Below are 18,795 nucleotides of genomic sequence, written 5' to 3'. Positions count from 1 at the left end.
TAAATAAAATTTGCCCTTGGCCAGCTGTCTCCTATCTGAAGAGGTGAAAGCTTACGGATCCATAACCTAAATATAAAGAATCTCATATTCACTGAAGCTAGTGGGATTCTCAGATGTGCAGGCTGGAGTGGTTACATGAGCCTAAGCTGCAAGAAAAAAATATATTTTGCTTTATAAAGGCCTAAAAAGAATAGCTTGCAGATGCTACCTTCTACCTTTGCCAGCACGAGTACATACAAAAAAACCATGGGCATATTACACCAGCAGAAGAAACCAAAAACACTCTTGAAGTGACAAAAATTGTTAGACTAGATCAGACCAGGGTCCATCCAGCACAGGATGCTGCCTGCAGCAGTTGTTGGATGTTTCAACCCTCAAAGGATGGAGAGAAAAGCCTACAGGGCAGCCCGCCAGTATCTGCAATATTGCACCCACCTCTGGTGCTGGGAAATCCTATAGACCTCCTTCAGCAAGTTCCAGGAGAGCATTTAGAAATAAACCCTCAGACAAAATCTCTTCATGCCAACTTTCAAAAAAAAACTTTCCAGAAATAACTTTTTAAAACACATTAAGGCAGAAGGTAAAATCAGGTTCAATAGGCAACATGTCAAATACATGAAAGAGTGTAATAAAAAATGCAACAAAGTATTTGCATAAAGTTTCCAAGAAAGTAAAATTCTAACATTATTCTAAAAAACCTTGCATTGAATACTTTCCTACATTATTTCCCAGTTACTGAGCTCCACCAATGATCGAAAACCTTTGTTTCTAAAAACAAAAAAAAGTAGAAGTTCTTCCTAATGCCACATTATTTGCATTGTCATCACATTCACCTTTTTCCTCCATTGTTGTTAAACAAGATCATTAGCATAAAAGTAAAAAAAAAAACAAGTGAGAAATAAATTTTGTTATAAACAGCAAAAATATCTCTTGTTCAGTTCAGGCATTCCTGGTCACTTCATCCAGTCTCAGAAATTTTCCTTTGAAAGCTAAACAAACTGTTCTTGTACTTAACATGGCTCTTTAAATTCCTTATTATCTACACAAAGGGCTAGGATACTCAGATATTAAGATGTCCTCTAGCACTGTGGCTTCTTCTCCTTTCCTAGTTTGGCTTTATTTCTAAAACAGCATCTGCTGGGGTTGAATTTGCACAGTAGGAGCCTTGGCAACTCCTCACAGCAAAAGTCAAGGCAGTAAGCAAATAGCTGCTTACTGGACAGCCCTTTTGCCAGGAAGCGACCTCAAGCAGAGTATTTCTGAATGAACAAGTACAAAACACCAGAGGACAAAATCCACCCTGAGACAGCAGCTCTGACAGATCTGTATTTCCCACTGGTGTCACTCTGGTAATTAGCACTTCCTTGTCTGCTATGGTCATCCCCACAGATTACAGTAACAAGCAGTTGCTTATGCTTGGAAGCAGCTGAGCAATAAAGGAAGAGGCCATTTAAATATTGATCAAAAACCAAGCATGGCAAGAGCACCACCTGCACAAAGACCACGCACAGGCAGTTCAGCATTGAACACATCATAATACTGCTGAAAATACCTCAGATCTACAGGATGCTTCCCAAACAGGTATTGGAGGCCAAATTGGGTTCCTCACCAAAAGAGGGAAGCAGAATTCATGATAGAATACCAGGCTGGAAAGTACCTCAGGGATCACCTGATCCAACCTCTCTTAGAGATGCACAGTCTAGACAAGACACCCCAGGACCCTGCCCAGCTGAACCTTAAAGGCATCCAACACTGGGAAATGCACCATTTTCCTAAGGAAATTATTCCAATGACTGACATGTCTCATTGTGAAAAATTTTCCTTGCGTCCAACCACTATCTCTCTAGGAGTAATTAGTGCCCAATACTCCTCGTTTTTTCATGTGTTTCCTTGCAAAAATGAACTCTCCATCTTCTTTGTAGCCACCTTTTAAACACAGGAACATGGTGACAAGGTCTCCCCCTAAGCCTTTTTTTCTAATGGCTGAACAAACCCAGTTCTCTCAGCCTTTCCTCACATTTAAGGGTTCCAGTCCTCTAGTCATCTTTATGGTCCTTCTCTGGACCCTCTCCATCCTGTCCACATCTTTTTTTTGTGTAGCAGGGAACAAAACTGAACTCAGTATTCCAGGTATGGCCTGACAAGTCCTGAGTAAAGTGGGAAAAAGTTGCAAAGCAGGCCAGTCACGAACTTCATGAGAGTTGGCAGTGATGAAATATTCATTCAACGTTTTGACCTCACCCCGAGTTCCCAAGAACATTCTTTGATTGGAAATAAGCACAGCACCAGCTTCATCCTAACCTTCAAAAGGAGTCTGCAGCAGTTAGTTAATCTTGGCTGAGCAGAATATTAACATGAAGGAAGCCTATCTCTCTATTGCGAGTTGGTTTGGGTTGTTACTTTAAACCCCTTTGCATAGAAGGGATGACTGGCCTTTTTTGTGACTTTTAACCCCAGTATCATTTGTCTACTTGCTTGGAAGCCAAGATGATAGGTTTGTGTGCTACCCATAGCTTCAAAAAAGACTTCCAACTGTCAAGAGTCAATTGGCCTGCAGATGAGAACTGAGAAAAAAAGATCTATTATTTCACACTGTCTTCTTGATTTTTCCAAAGGTTATCTGGTCTACTTTGGTAAAGGGAGACTTTCTGGTCACCTAACGGGGTTGTAAAAATGCTTTCTTTGCTTTCCCAAGAGTGTTCAAAAAGTTCTGCACCCCAGATAACATTTGGCAATTTTTAGATAGGCATTGGAGACATTAGGAACACTGTGTGCTGTTACATTACAAGAAAGATAATTCTTGGATATTAAAAATGGACTTTGGTAATTCTGGGCAGATATGAAACATAATTTTGTAGTAGATAGGGAAAAAAAATTAAGATTGTGTAAAATAAGCATGAGAAAGAAGACACTCTTTAGGTCTAATAGGCATCAACTATACATACCTGAACAACCAGCCATACAAACAACTCTTTAGATCTTCCCACAAAGGATTGTGAACCCTGAAGGTATGTATCCACCTTACATGAAAGAAATTCAAAAACCCCTCATTGCTCTTGGCAAAGAGCACAGTAGCTTCTAGAATCCTGTTCCAAAAGTGGGGAAGGCACACAAGCCACTGACCTGCCCACTTCTGTTAGAGGAAGAATGGATTTGGGGAAGTGTAAAGAAGGTCAGGCAGCTCACTGGACTCCTTAGCAGGGAAGTGGGAGCACAGAAATTCATTTTTCTAATGGAAACAGAGGAAAGGTTGCCTCTTAGGAAAGGGAGAGCCAGTAGTGTTTATAATCAAGGAGGGTACACTTCCCCGAAGAAATAATTTTTCCATCTCTACTAACTTCAGAAATCAAAACTGATTTTGTAAGAAAATATTCAGTTTGCTATTAGTTGCTCTTACCAGCATTCACACTGAACAATTAAGACACATTGGCAAGGAGGTTTCTGTTAAGCAATTGTACATTATAAAATAAAAGCAGGAAAAAAGGGCTTCCAGACAAATTAAAAGCAGGCACAGCATGCAAGGCAAACTTGACCCCTGACTTCAGAGAGACAGGAGAAATGATGCTGTTTGCTTGCACCCAAGGAAGGCCAGGAAATATGGCAGACCTCACTAATGGCACAGTCCCTACAGGAGCATACATGGAGGTACAAGAAACCTCTCAGAACAGGCCTGAACTTCAAGTTTGCTTCCTTCCAGCTACAGCCTGGAAGATGCTTGTCTAGCAGAACCAGCTACTTTATCCCTCTGAAGGATTTCAGCCCTCACATGACCTACACCTCTTGCAATCTGCACAGAACTGAGCACTGGCTTGAATAGGAACTGAATTCATTGTTTTTCCCCATCTGAGCAAAAGTAGCATTTTTCAGGAGACTTTAACCAGCCAAAAAAGCTTCATTTCACTTTTTTTGACATTATGAATATTTTTTCCCTACATTCAACAAACAAGTGTGTCACAAGCATAGAAAGTAAGTCAAATACAGCTCAGCTGCTTTGCTGCCCACACTGTTCCCAAGTAACTCCCATCTGTTTGCACTGGTGAAGCATTCACCATTCTCACACAGACAGGCAGCCTCGCCTTCTCCTTTCTTGATTGAAAAGGAAAGGACTTCTTGTCTTTTTTTTTTGCTCTCTCTGAGAGAAGTAATAGCAATCGAATAACTTTAGCATGTAAGGTTGCCCCTATATATTCAGCTGAGTGGGTCAGTCAGTACAACACCTACAGGTAGGAAGAGCCTAAATATTTTGAAAGCAGGAACAGGGCAGAGAGAAACACCTCTGGTAGAAAGTAAAGGGCAGGTTCATCCAACAAGCAAAGTGGCAACAGTGCCTGACATGGGGAGTAAAAACTGTTTCTCTACCAGATTTCTCTCTTCCTTCTTACTTGGAACTTCATGATTGTTTACAAAAATGTTAAAAAAAAAAAAAGTCATTTAAATGAAATGACAGCACCCTATGTATTCCTCATAAGTCCTGGGAGTTACAGGTGTGGACATAAACACCTGAGATGGGAAATATAAAACTTCACAAACTCAGACTTCACTACACACAACCATGAACAGATTTTTTATGGCAGAATAATTATACCAATCTAGTAGCAGCGCTTCTGCAGGCACATTGCTCTGAAACAGAATTCTATTTTAATTCTGAAGTAATTCTACTTAGAATTTTTTTTTTTACAAATAATTCTTGGTTTTGTGCCCCTCAGTATCTTCAGTATTTCTTTCCCTGGAAGATCTTGTCACTTTACACGACATTGAGTTGCTTTGGGTTTTTCACACATACACATTGAGCCTTCTTACCTTAGGTTCTGCAAGGGAAGTGACATAGCCTGACCAGAACCTCTTTGTTCAGAGTTCCTCACTATTTTCATTATTATTAAACAGCACCAGGACTACCAGTGATTAAAGCCTACATGTGAATGGGGCTATTTCAGCTCTTGCTCTAAAGTGTTTTCTCCACCACGTAAAGGTAGTAATTAGAATATTTCAAACCAACACCCCTGAATATCAATATGAATTTGAGTTTGATTTTAATTACAGCTGTGTACTTAAAAGAACTGAGCTTTTTGGTTTTTTCCTTTTGTTTGTTCTTAGAAAGGCCAGGACAGCAGATTCTCTATGAACGTGGGCAACAAAGTATGGCATTTGGCCTGTGAATACAGAGCAGCAGATACTGCTTGTACACATTTGAAGGAGGTCAGAGTCAGTGTAGCTTCCTTAAGTCACCAGAGCTACCTTCTCTAACCTGCAAATGCAAGACCTCAGCAGAACTACTAATGGCCTATTGAGCTTTCTGCTTCCAGTTCACCAGTCTGACTTGCTCAGATTAAGGATTGAAAAATCAGTTCCCCTTGAGTGGTATTTGTTAGAGGAGGACTTTTCAGCAATAACACTACTAGTAGGCTTTGCACTGTTCTGGGATACAGCAGTAACATTTTCTCTCTGCATTCCTACATGCTCATAATTAAGAGAGTCATTTAATTTCGAATGACTCCTGTTGCAAAAGTTCTTGCTGTCACTCAGGATTCACACTGAAAAGAGCCCAGCTTCAACCCAGTGCAGAGGTACAGCCACAAGTCATCTCATTACATCATATGCTTTACTTACAAAAAATTAAAAATACATGAGGGCATTTCATACTCATTTGATAACACAAGAAAAATTAACTTACAGGTTATATTGCTTGAGGAAGTTTTAAACATACATTTCACTTTAAAACTATAAAACCCTTAGGACTAAAAATAATCTGCTTCAAAAAACAGATAAAGTAGAATTAAGTTCCAGAACTGGGCTGACATTCACAATCCTATTCATATGCCTTCATTTTGGATGCCATTATTCATTCCAAATTATGTACAACTCTAGAAACAACAGATCATTGGTGTGACTGCTTGGTTGATCTACACCTATATAAGGAAAACTAAGGATGGGGAAAAAAAACAAAATCACACTGTTTAGTGACACCAGCTTTTTCACCTGTGCTTTCAGAAGACCTTTTATTAGCAACATTCCTCCAGAAGTCTCTAAAAACACAGTAATTTCACGACTACAAGCCGCACCATTTTGACTAAAATTTTGCTCCCACACTGGAAATGCAGCTAATACTCAGGAGCTGCTAATATGTGAATAATTTTCTGACATTTCCAACCCCAGAAGTGGAAACCGAGGTGCTGAGTCAAGCAAACTGCCAGTAAAAGCCGGCATTTCGCGATTGTTACAAATTGTTACTCTGCGGCGCCGCGGGTGGAGCCTGGTTCCCTGCAGGCAGCACGGGGTGGGGAGAGGCAGGAGAGCTCTCTCCTTCCCTCCTCTCCTGTAGCCCGGGGAAGAGACGGGGGGGCCCTGTGCTGCCATCCCCACGGCCTGGGCGGAAGGTGGGGGGCTCCGTGCCGCCATCCCCGTGGTCCGTGGGGTAAGCGGGGGGCTCCAGCCCCCGCTTGCCACGGTAGGAGCAGGCAGGCTCCGTCCCCGCCCGCCGCCGCGGGATCGGGGGTGCTCCGTCCCTGCCTGCCACCACGGGGCAGTGCCGGGCCGGGGTGACCGAGCCCAGTGGCAGCAGTGGCTGGCCCCGAGTGGCCCCGCCGAGCAGTCCCACCGAGCTGGGCCACCTGGCCCCGTCGGCAGCCCTGAGTGGGTCGAGCCTGCACAGCCCAAGCTGAGCCAGTAAACCCCACCATACCGCGATTGTGTTACTATTTGGCAACTTTGTTGCACGCGGGTCCTCGCTGCGAACGACAGAGCGGCTTATATTCAGGTGGGGTTTATTTATGGACAAAAAACGAAATGTTTGCCAACACCCAGGGATGCGGCTTATAGTCTGTGCAGCTTGTATTGGTGAAATTACTGTACTTTGTATTCCAGCAACATTTGTTTTACTGCTATTGGTATTCACAGTGGGAAATTCTAAACTACTTGCTTTTGAATTTACAATTTCCTAATAAGGGATCAGTATTTCTTTTTCATAAAAAGAAATCCTTCCTAAATAGTGATTTTTGTTATCTATATGTTCTCTTGGTTATTCAGATTTAATGCAGCTGATAAAACCAGTAACATACTTGACATTATCAATCATCAACTACTACAAATACCAAACTGACAGTTTTAGAGAAGCAAATATCATTCTCACTGGAAAGTTTCAAAGACAAGCACGAAGTCTACTATTTCGTAGCAAACCTAGAACTGCCTTTTCCCCTCACACACATCACAGCACCACACTATTGCCTATAATACATTTATTACAGCACCACAAAACAGGCAGCACAAGGTTTGTCCTGCTAACTAGTCAGCCTGGGCAACTAGTTAAATTAGAACAGTAATACAAACTTTCAGGAATGAAAACTCTTCCACACCTGTGTGTCTAAAAGCTTATCTGATTATGGTCAGACTCAAAGATATTTCCCTGTGATAAACCTTGTCTGGAATTCATGGCCCTGCAAAATTCCACACTGACAATGAGTATATTTAACTTCAGAAGGCCAACATCCCGTACCCATAATTAATGACTAATCTCATTTGCCTCACAACACAAAAGGAAGAAAACAAAAATTTCCCACATATTTTGAACAACTGAAATCCTAGAGTTAGACAAAAATCTTACAAAACACATTTGTTCATGAGTGCTTCTTAAACAGTAAAGTGATATTGTTGTTCCTGTCAAACTCAAGACACCTCCTGTGTGTATAACTCCAGTGCACCAGCTTCTCAGAACACATCAGCCAGCACCTCTTTTCACCATGCCCTTTGAAAGTTTCTTCAGGCAAGAGAAACAGAAATGTCTGAGTTTTAGATGTTGCAATTCCTGATCTTAGAATAACCTATTCCAAGTTTAAGGTTAGATATTAAGACAACATAAAAACATTTTAGATACAGTACATAATGGAAAAAATAAATCAGATAAAACCCTACTCATTTCTAAGCAGATCTTATTCTTAATAACATTATTCCAAATGCTTCAATATGTGACACATTCCCTGACACAGGCAGAAGGGAACAGATTCTCTGCACAGTTCCACAGCACATATAAACCCAAATGGGTTTTGTTCTTTACTTCCCCTTAGTTCTCAAGAAGCTGAATGGCCTCTGGAGAGCTTCTAGAAACTCCAGGGTTACAGCCTTTTCTCCAGGATGTTATTTTTCCAAAAAGTCATTAACAGGGAGGCATGCAGGGGCACATGGCAGTGCTGGGGGCACACACCAATGAACATCCACAAATGAATCAGCTCAATAGTACATTCTGTTGTGATCAAATCAAAAAAGGCTGAACATCTTTATTTGTATGTGATTTCAAAATCACATTGGAATTATGCCTCCAAATCACAGCACCTCACCTTGCTTTGTTTCCAACTTTGCCAAACCAATTTGACTTCCTAATTTCATCTATCTTTTCACACTTAAAAAATCTCAGTAAGCCCAAGATGTCCCAATCACTTTCCACACTTCAAATCAAAACCCAACAGGAATCTTGACTGGTATTAAACTGGCAAGCAAGTTTAAAATGCATATTATCTGATGTCAGTTTGGATGCTCCCACAGTCAGCATTTCCTATGGATTCACTAAGTCTTTGTCCAACACATGTTATTCTGTAAGAATACCAGGAATTTGAAATTTTCTCACTTGGTCATTTTCATTAATGCTTACTGCCACAAACCCATTGCTGTCCTAAGAGCACTAAAGACCTCCATGGAACACCATATTTGCTACTTTTACCCTCCATAGGCTAATGATAGGAAAAACACACAGAAGATCACATACGTCAAAGGCAGGGCAGTGAAGCATCAGAGAGCACAGACATCTGCAGAACTATGAACACACCCCAGCATGGGTACTTTGATCTGGACAGGTGGACACAGAGGAGAGGAGGGAAATCTGAAGAGAAAGCAGAAGTTAATTGACTTGAGTCAATCCAACTTTGCAGGGGAGTTTGGAAAGCAATGGAAGGGTTGCAGAGATCTCCAATAAAAACATCCTGTTAAGGAATTTGACCAGACACCATTCAAGAACCAGCAAAGAGCATCACAGTCTCCCCACAGAAGACTTGCACTGAAAGGTTTTCGTATTTGCTTTCAACTGGTAGTCATGTTCATTCAGCATCTTTTTAATCCAAATTCACACAGAAATTACATTATCATGACATCTAGAAGCTTCCGTCCATGTCCAGTCATTTATTAAGCAGATAATAATTGAAAAGAGCAGGTGTCTCCCTTTCCTTAGAATTTTTATATCCCAAGTGTAAAACAAGGGCAGCAAAATCAATTTCTAGTTGTTGGTTGAATTAATAGCCATGCTGTCTCCAGTGGTCGTATTGCAAATGAAATGGTTTTCTTATCTGGAGCTAATATTTCTAAAGAGCTAGGGAAAGATAAGTCTGTCTTGAATACAAAATTTGTTTTCAAGTGCAAAGTAAGCAGATGGGCTGGCTGGGTATCAGGAGAGCCATGTCATTCACTCAGTGGGTACTGTCCAGATAGCACATCAACACTTCTCCCAAGTCACATCCATCAGAACCCAATGCTCCAAACAGCAATTCAGCAAGAAAGATCTTAAATTACCCGTAATTGCTTATTTTGTTAGTATTTTTGTCATTGCTTGTTTGTTTGGAAAAGACTAGCCAGGCTGTCTGGGAACAGCTTGGCTATATCATGGACTGAGAAATAGAGCCCGACTACCCTAGGAGGGTGGCCGGCAGTGTCAGTTTTAGACAGCAGATGGCCAGGAGCAGAGAAAGCTTCCAAGCACTCTGTATGCCAAAGCTTCAGCAGTTTTCCACTTGTCAAGCAGCTTCCAGAAACACAAGACATAGCTGAACTTCTTCTCTCTGGCCAAGATTAAAATACAAGAGCATAGCAGAATCCCATAAAATACTACCACTTCCTAAAAATATTTAGGCTGCATGGCTTAAGCAAGATACTGCATGACTACAGCATTTTCTGCTGTAATAATAATGTTGACTAATAATAATACTGACTAAGGAATTAGAGATACAGAAAACACAACTGCATTTTCAGTGTGGAGCATAACTAGACCAACAGCAAGAGCTTGTTCCACCTCAAAGACATTCACTGATGTGAAACAGAACAGCTGGCCTAAAATAAGGCTTCATATCAAAAGCATTTCAAGAACCTGCTGAAGATGTATGTGTTTCTCATGTAATGACTAAAAACAAGAAGTCAAAGTACCCAGAAATGCATACCAGACCTCCCTCTCATAAGCACTATTTTAGTACTATTCCAGTTGTCTACCTGACAGCAAGATAAGGAAAATTCATACCTTTAAATTGTGACTCCTGTTCAATTTTGCAATTAAATAAAACCAAACCAAATACAGTAGCAACTGGATAGGCCTAACACAGATTGCATAAAAATAAACAGTAACGTTGTTACTGCTGCTTGTGGATAGAAGCCAAGATGAAGCATTTGAACATCAGCATTTTGGTCCACAGTTTCAACTAGTACCAAACAAAAAAATGGATATGTTCAAAAAGACATTTTTCATTTCAGTCCACTATCTTAGAGGAACACAGACAAGAGGGTAGTGGTGCAAGGCTTGTGCTGCCTCTGTTTTGCAGCTAGATAAATTAAGTCTAATGCATTCTTCACTTAAGCATTTACTATCTTTAACCTTCCAAACTCTTTTGGGGAGGTTATTCAAATTTATCAGAGTAAGACAAGATAAACAAGATCCATGTAACAAAGATTTGGGTTTGAGAATTTATACAAGCTTTTTTTTCCCCCCATCCTCTTAACAGTTTTACAGGAAAGTTACAAAAATGAAACCCAGAGGACTTATCCACATATTTCAGGAAGCTTCTACAAGCTTGTGATAAAACAAGGCTCTGACAGCATGGCAGAACAGAAAGCCCTATTTGTTCCATCCACCCCAAACCCATTGACAAGTCAGTGGCCTGCAACTGCAAGTTACAAGCTTGCAGTAAGTCTCCTGTGTCACAGCAGCTCTGCTCCTCCAGCATTCACCACTTTTTATTTAGTCAGCAGCCTCAGCTAGAGAGCTTCACTAAACATACAGCTGGGTTTGAAGATTCAACTTCCAAAAGGTACATGCCGCACTGAAACAAGTACAATCCAAAGTAACGTGTTCTTGGAGAGTTATTTCCAGATATAGCTTCTCTCAAATTCCCTGTCCTTCCTCAGAAAGAAGCCAAGTTGCCTTCGTTTCTGTGTCCTGTTATAGCAGCCATCTGTCAAGCAAGCAGTTTAGTTCAAAATAATAGAAGTACAGTAAAGCAGGGATTCTATCCAATCCTCATCTATAAACAGCTCTTCCAAGAAAAAAAAGAAATTAAAAAACAAACAAACAAAAAGGACAACAAAAAGAACAGCACACCACCCACCTGCTAGAATATCAAATTAGTTCAAATGTTTAAGAGCTATGACTAGAAACAGTACCTAAAATTAGGAAAAATAATGCTCCAGTCTAAACTGCAAAAAGAAACTTGTAAAGACCAAACAGCTACAGATCTGGCCAGGTGCTCAGAATACTGAATTTTGCAAAATTCAGTATTCGCAACTGAGAAGTGGCAAAGGCCTTCCTCTGAGAGTCACTTAATATTTTCAACCCAAGCATTACTGAACATGATTCTCCCTCATTTACCCTCTCTGTAGTTGCCTTTAAAACAAATAGCTGGCTCAAGTGAGCAACAGCACCTCTTATAGTATAAACCTACAGGAGACTAATAGCTACAAAGTCTTTCCTTTCCCATCCTATTCTTGTGATTAAGGGAAAATGTGCAAAATGAGACTCCTACACACACCATAGGGTTCTGTCGTGATGCCCTGCAGATTCCCAAAGTATAGAAAAGACAATTGGTATTAAGAGGTCTTAAAGAACACCAGCAAAGCACAAAATAAAGAAAAAACATGCAAACACTGTTTTTATGTAGACCACACAATGCAAAAGTCTATGGCTGCTCACCAATTCACACAGCTCATCCTTTGAGAACAGCTGAAGGCTTATATGATGTTAAACCTATCTACAGCCTGAATCCTTATTGCTGAGATATGACAGATTTTGCCACCACAGGCATAACTGTTTCTATGCTCTTTCTGTCATGCTGGAGTGATGAAGAGTTGCTCTCCTCTACTCAATGACCTTCACCAGAGAACCCTAACTCTGAATTGCATGGGGGAATTAACATTCCTGCCCAGTTGCAAGCAATGTATCTAAAAAGAAAAATTGTCTTTAAAAAACAATTATCATAATTTAAAAGAAGGAGTAATTCTGCTGAAACTTTTTGCTCAGTAACAAGACAGCACATGAGCCATTAGTGGAGTTCAGCAGCAAGTCCTGACAGCTACCAATTCACTAGCCTCTTGCACCAGGCAAGGTGGAGAACCTCAAGCAGTAGAAAAAGAAAAAGATTTTCAAATGTTTGGGCAATAGATTTGTACTGAGCAAAATGCACTTGCTCCTACTGCAAGCACAACTCCCACAGACACAAAATACATAGTCTTTTTATTTTCCTCCTGTATTCAGCAGTGTGTTTAACCTTGGAGCTGTCAAGCTCCATCATGAATAATGAGCCATGACAACACTCCAAGTGATCCTTGGAGAACAGACCAATTTTTCCTATATGCTATGCAAGGCAAAATGCTTATATTCCCATGGTGCAGTACCTGCTTTGAAAATATACAGTAATGTGGCCACCAAGAGGAGACCACAAGTAAATACAGAAAAAAAGAAATTTATTTCCTGATATTTCAGCACCTAAAAACAGCAAGAGCAATAAAACACATAACATCCCAAGGGCTCCTCTTTAAAATTATACTGGGATTGAGGACATTCGTCTCACAGAATATGCATTTCACACAACTATTTCACAGCTGAGAAGTGTCCGCATTTGAAACAACCCATGACAGCTACAGCATGAAGAGAGAACACCCTGCAGGTTTCACAGCACTGTGACCTCTAGAAAATGAGCACCAATGAGGGACACAGGGGTAGTCTCCACCCCGAGTAGCCCCCAACACTCAGAACAAACACATCCCCCATGCCACACACACAGCACTGCTACAAAGTGTAGGAAAAAAAGTGTAGTTATCCAAATACGTGACTGAAGCTCCCCTACACCAACACCCTAACCATGCCAAGGCAGGTCTCTCAGAAGGGACAGCACAATCAAGCAATAGCAAGAGTCACTTCTCCTGGGCATCTTTCAAGTTCAAGGGGAAAGAGAAAGTAAATAGATTCACTGAAGAAAACCTAGGAAGAAAAAAGCTGAAGACTTAAACAAGCACTCCCTTCTCTTAAACAGGCATTCCCCTCTCAAACAACAGCAGAGCGTTGTGGTTGCCCTTATGAAAATCTTCCCTCATTCAGGAAATAAATGCTAATTCATTAATGTTACCATGTTCTCTGACAACTCAAGTAGCATGCATTTGTCCTATGTTTCTGCAAGGTGAAAAAACAAATATATCCTTATTCTTGAGCTGTTGGCAACAAGGCATTTGTCCATGGTTTTATAGGGGGATAACCATGCCTTTATTTCTGTGTCATTTCCAGGTCTTGTTGCCACAACCGGAAACACAGTGCATCCTTTTTCCCTCTCTGTAGGGGAACTACTTTACTTAGAATTCAGTTTCAATGACTACCTTAAACTACAGGAGCTTTCAAAAAGCTCTGTAGAGCAGGAAAGCAACAATACTAAACCCGTGATGCTTGTCTTTCCTTAAGGTGAGAAGTTTGCAGTGTCAGATGGCAGAAAATAGTTCTGAGTACTTAGAGGAGTTTTAAGTGCTAACATCTCCCTCCCACCAAGAGGCCTTCCCTCAAGACTAGAGGACTCTTAAAGAGCTGGAGTCAGAAAATCTCTTTAAGTTTCTTGACTATGGTTGAATCTGGAGAGAAGACTCTACCACCAAAGCAGTAGTTGCATATGATAATGTATTTATTGGCAATTTAATTTTCCCCTTGGGAGTCTAGCCACACATACCCCTCCTCCACCTGCTCTTCCTCCCTCTACTCACCTTTTCCACATCCAGGGCATTTCACAGCTATTCTCATCACACTATGTCTATCCTTTCCCTGCAGTGTTTCCAAATGAGCAAGACCTGTGTTGTCACCACACACAGTCCTACCATGATCTCCGATTCAAAACAGTTCTGCTCTTAACAGAGGACTCACTCTATACTCAGAGTCATTCCCCAAACTACAGGATCAGTAATTTTCTCTCTACCATTACAGTTAAAATGTCCCTAGCCCACCCCACGCACCATGTTCTTGTCTCCCACTCCCTGATAATACATCACCATTCATGCCCCACATCACAATTATGCACATTTAGCAATTGCATTTCCTGCTAGCAATACACGGCAATAAGGCCCCTTTAAAAAAGGCTAATTACAGATTTCACCTGAACAGAAATGCATACTCTGCTGATCTGGAAACTCTTTAACAACTTCACACCAGGGAAGACTTTATTCTCTACCAGGAGCAGTGACACAGCTCTAAAAGGAAAGGCAGAAAGCTTTGCCACTGCAAGATGAGGAAGGAAGGTCACAGCTCTGATTCTCCTTGCACCACTGCACCTTCTCCATGCAAGTCTTATCTTGAAGATACACTGCCTGTTTTTCACAAAAGGAAAACTAAGGCACCCAGTTCAGCCTCCATGAAAATAATGAAAAGCAGACACAAAAAACCCCAGTTGATAGTTGCATCAGAAGCAGAAGAAAGACTAGTGTGACAGAAAACAGGCCAATTACTCAAAAGCTAGGAATTGATAAAATTCAGAATGCCTGGTTGCATGCATACATGAAACAGTGTCAAAGTGGACCTCTAGTTTTCAAAGGAATGGAAAAACTCAAGTCAAAGTCTCTAAAGCACCTCAGCATCCAGTCCCATAACAGGACAAATGTTCTGCCTGTGTATGTCAGACTAAGCACAGAAAACAGCATCCCACCTGTGGATTCTTCCCACTTTTTCTTTCTGTGACCACAACACCAGGTAAAGTAACATTTCAGCCAGACCATTTATCTGAGGTCTGCAAGCTTCTGCAAGTCATCCTCTGTGCCAACCCTGCTTGATAACTAGGGTGGAACCAAAAAGCATGAAAGGAGGAAGTGATGGTCAACAGATGACTAGTCCTGTTTTAAGGATACAAGACCAGTTCCCAGGAAGACTACACAAGAGCTTTCTGTGCAAGATTCAACACAAGTCATCATTTTTCTGTGGTCAATGACTATATGGCATCACATGGAGATGTCACACCTGATACACTGAAATATTGCTCTCAGACTGGCTGACTGCCTAGAGAATCCCAGCTGGAATCTGTGGTAACCATGCACACCGAATACACAGCTGTTGGGAAGTCTCCAACTGTGAGCTCAACCCACAGGCACTTAAAAAAGAAGAGTTATGAGTGTTAGACATGTAAAGTAGACACATTAATAATGTCTATTTGACAGAGATTAAACCCATAAATATCTACTACATCCTCACATTTTAACACACCTAGAGTCATTCCCCGTTAGGAGATGGCACACTAAAAGAATGACTTGTGACAGTAGCAGACTCTTCTCCTATACACAGGAAGGTCTTTAAGAGGGCAATAGAACCTCTCTTGCAAACGTGCTACACATCTACCCTTTAGACACTGTATTTTCATGTTGGGGACAGGGAAACAGAGTCATGGTACAACTGCAAAGCATCACACATTAATTCGGAGAGGCAAACCACAAGTCTGACCACTGCCCAATTCCTAAAAGCCAAGATTATAAAAGTGGGAGGAAAGGAGCTGTCTTTTTCCACACTTCCCACTTTTTCTCTGAAGTAACCATGCACATTTTAATGAAATGTTTGCAGACTCTTCCAACTGAAGATAGACCTAGCAGGAAGAATTTACCTTAGATCCTCTAGATCATCAAAATATGAGTAACCTGAACAGATTACAACAGGAAACAGTAAGAGATCAAACATTATTAATAGATGCTCTAATTATTGATGTGCAAACTTATCAGAAGTGCCAAGGCATTTGAAAGAAAAAACATTGTTCAAAGATAGATACTTGGCAGCAAGTGTATCAACACCATATTCTCCAGCTGATTTTGACTGAACTCCATGGACATCAACTTAATCCCACAAGACAGTATCATTCACTTCTGTAATAGCTACTGACCTTATTTCTATGAGCCCTGTTGTAATGTCATGACTAAATGTGGCAAGCAGCAAATCTCACTCTGTCAGCAGCCAGTGCCTGTCCTTTCTCCTTTTGAAGTTTCCACTCATTCCTGCATTTTTTTCAGTCATGCTGCTTCAAAACAGCTGATCCAGATGGTGGGTATTTGGATTTCAACCTTCCCACATGGTGATGTGGCTCAAGAAAATAAAAGCTGTTGCTACCTGCTGCTGACCTACTTTAATTTGTTTCCTGCAAAAACAATACAGTTCACTGAACCAGTTTTCCACCCCTACTCACTGCTATGTAGAAAATATAAAATAAAACTAATAGAGGAAGAAGGAAAGGAAAAAAAAAAAAGCAGGATGATCCAGGGGGGAGTAGGGAGGAGCAGCTCTCACCTCTATCATAGTCATCTTCCTCTATTGCTTTTTCTTGAAGCCTCTGAATCCGTAAGATCAAGGATTTTAACTATGCAAAGAAAAAAAAGTTAGTTATGAAGAACCTGCATTTAAAAATATATAGACTATTAACTTCTACACAATACAAATTTAATGGATTACTACATCACTACAGTGGCCAAATTTTTATAGTTAAGCCCAGTATTTGTTAAGTAGACAGACCTATTTGGAAGTCAGTTGAACTGCAGCTACTTGAGCCAAGCATGGCTTTAGTCCAAACACACACAGAATAACAACTGATATTTCTTGAAAAGCACAGGAGATCATGGGATCATAGGATATTTTTCAGCCTTGGAATAAATGAGAGTACAATTATTAGAAGATTCTGTCAGCATGAGATCTACTTCTGATCACATTGTACTCAACAGTGTGTTCCCAAGCTCATTCTGACAATTTTCTACCCGAGTTTAGCAGAGAACAAATATAAAATTTCCATATGCAAACCACATTTTAGACTGAACACAGAAATTCAGTATGAGTATTTTGGAACAGGTATACTCATGTTATGGGTCAGAAAAAAATGTTAATATGTAGCCAAAAAATTTTCATTAAAATACAATTTAGGCTCATCTACATAATGTTGATATTTGCATTTTTGCAATGCAAATGTTAGATAACAAAAAAAAGCAGAACATCAAGAATACCCAAACCACATACAGAGTATTCTCTCACATTCCAAAAGAGACTTACCATAATCAAGACTTATTTCAAACATTAATGCTTCTCTTTGTTAACATCAAGAGTCTGGATCAAAGTTCTAAATTTACTAAAAATTTGTAAGGTGTTCACAAGTATTTTGCTGATAAAAGAAATTGGTTAGAAGGTAGGTTTAGTCCTCTCCTCACTGCCATGACAGCCACAGCCTAACACAGCTGTAGTTACAAGACTGGAATGTGTTTCTTATTAAATTTATGCATGACCTGTACCAAACAAGTCACTATCAGCCCTGAAAAAGGTGAGCCTGCAGAAAGAAGTAATGTATATTCTCAAGGTCCAAAGCCTGAAGGTGCTTGGGAAAGCACTAAAATTCACACTTTAGACATCCTGCACTTAAAGATTTCCCTTCTCCCTGAAGCATTTTCATATTTAATCCTCATATTTAAAATCTAAGTTGCATACAGAAAAATAGGTATACCCAGTTAACAACTGAATAGAAGCACTCAGTTATCAAAACTACATATCAACATAAACTAGACAGTCAACACACATACCTTTCAATTCAGAATTTCCCTCTAAATATGGTATGTGAAAGTGGACTAGTAAGAAAATAACTATAAAAATAAAGCCAGGAAAGTATCCAAAAATGTTTGATTAATAATAGGCTACAGGATGCTCCAGAAGAAAAACAAACAAAAAACATTGCAGACACTCCAATTTCTTCTGTTTTACTTTATTTTGCTTTTCACTTCCTGAAACTCCAATCTTTTTTCTCTGACGCTAGTGACGAATGTGGATGGTACTGAAGGGAGGAGCTCTGAACCTTCACCATAAATTATTTTCTGTGTTTTATGCCTGACTTTTTATAGAGTTTTGAAGAATCCTGCAGTAGGAATGATTCAAGTGACACTTTTTTCATATACATGATGTATAACAACCATCTATATTGAGAGTACAGTTTTGCTGCTGCTGGCAGTGTTTATTCCATCATGCACTACAGTGGCAGGTCATTTAAAGTCTGCTCGGGTACCACAGCCCAGGCACGCCCACGGCAAACTGACTGATGCTGCTGTGAAGTGCTTTCTATTTGCAGGCTGGGGAGACATTTGGGCTCAACTAATCAAAGACCTGCCTCTGCTTCAGCGTGGCATGTCCTAGATGTGCACCAGATGAAGACCACTTTTTAAGTACAAAGAAAGCATCATTTTAGCAACTTTGGTATTGTCTCCTTTTCTTGACTACCACTGCCTTTGTTCCTTTCTGAAAACTTTGAGACTTACTCATCATCATTACAATAGGAAGGTGATTCAAGTTAAACATACACAATTGGCTAACCAAGAGCAAAGACATCCGAGGGCACAAATCCCCAGTTCTCCATTCAATGAATTAATGAATACAGAAATTAAAGATAGCAGTGTTTCTTTTGTGCCTATCAAATAAGCAATACTGAATAGAAAGAAAAATAATTCCCTATTTTGACTGCATTATATGTTCCCAAATTTGCAGTGAATTTCCCAAACCATCTCAGACTATTGCACATTGCAATTCCA

General features: G+C 40.3%; 1 protein-coding gene across 3 annotated transcripts in view; it reads right to left on the bottom strand.

Annotated features, from left to right (window-relative positions):
* Nucleotides 1-18,795, bottom strand: part of DISC1 (DISC1 scaffold protein) — a 191,327-nt gene that overhangs the window by 151,872 nt on the left and 20,660 nt on the right. For all 3 annotated transcript variants that reach the window (XR_004417359.1, XM_033054805.1, XM_033054804.2), the window contains exon 3: nucleotides 16,529-16,598. Coding sequence is in view for 2 of the 3 variants with exons in the window: in XM_033054805.1 (XP_032910696.1) it covers nucleotides 16,529-16,598 (70 nt within the window). In the remaining variant the exon portion in view is untranslated. The remainder of the gene's footprint in view (nucleotides 1-16,528; nucleotides 16,599-18,795) is intronic.

This window comes from Catharus ustulatus, chromosome 3 (assembly GCF_009819885.2).
Source record: "Catharus ustulatus isolate bCatUst1 chromosome 3, bCatUst1.pri.v2, whole genome shotgun sequence".
Classification (NCBI taxonomy): domain Eukaryota; kingdom Metazoa; phylum Chordata; class Aves; order Passeriformes; family Turdidae; genus Catharus; species Catharus ustulatus.
Note: the sequence above shows the minus strand (reverse complement) of the source record. Positions and strands in the feature narration are given on the sequence as shown.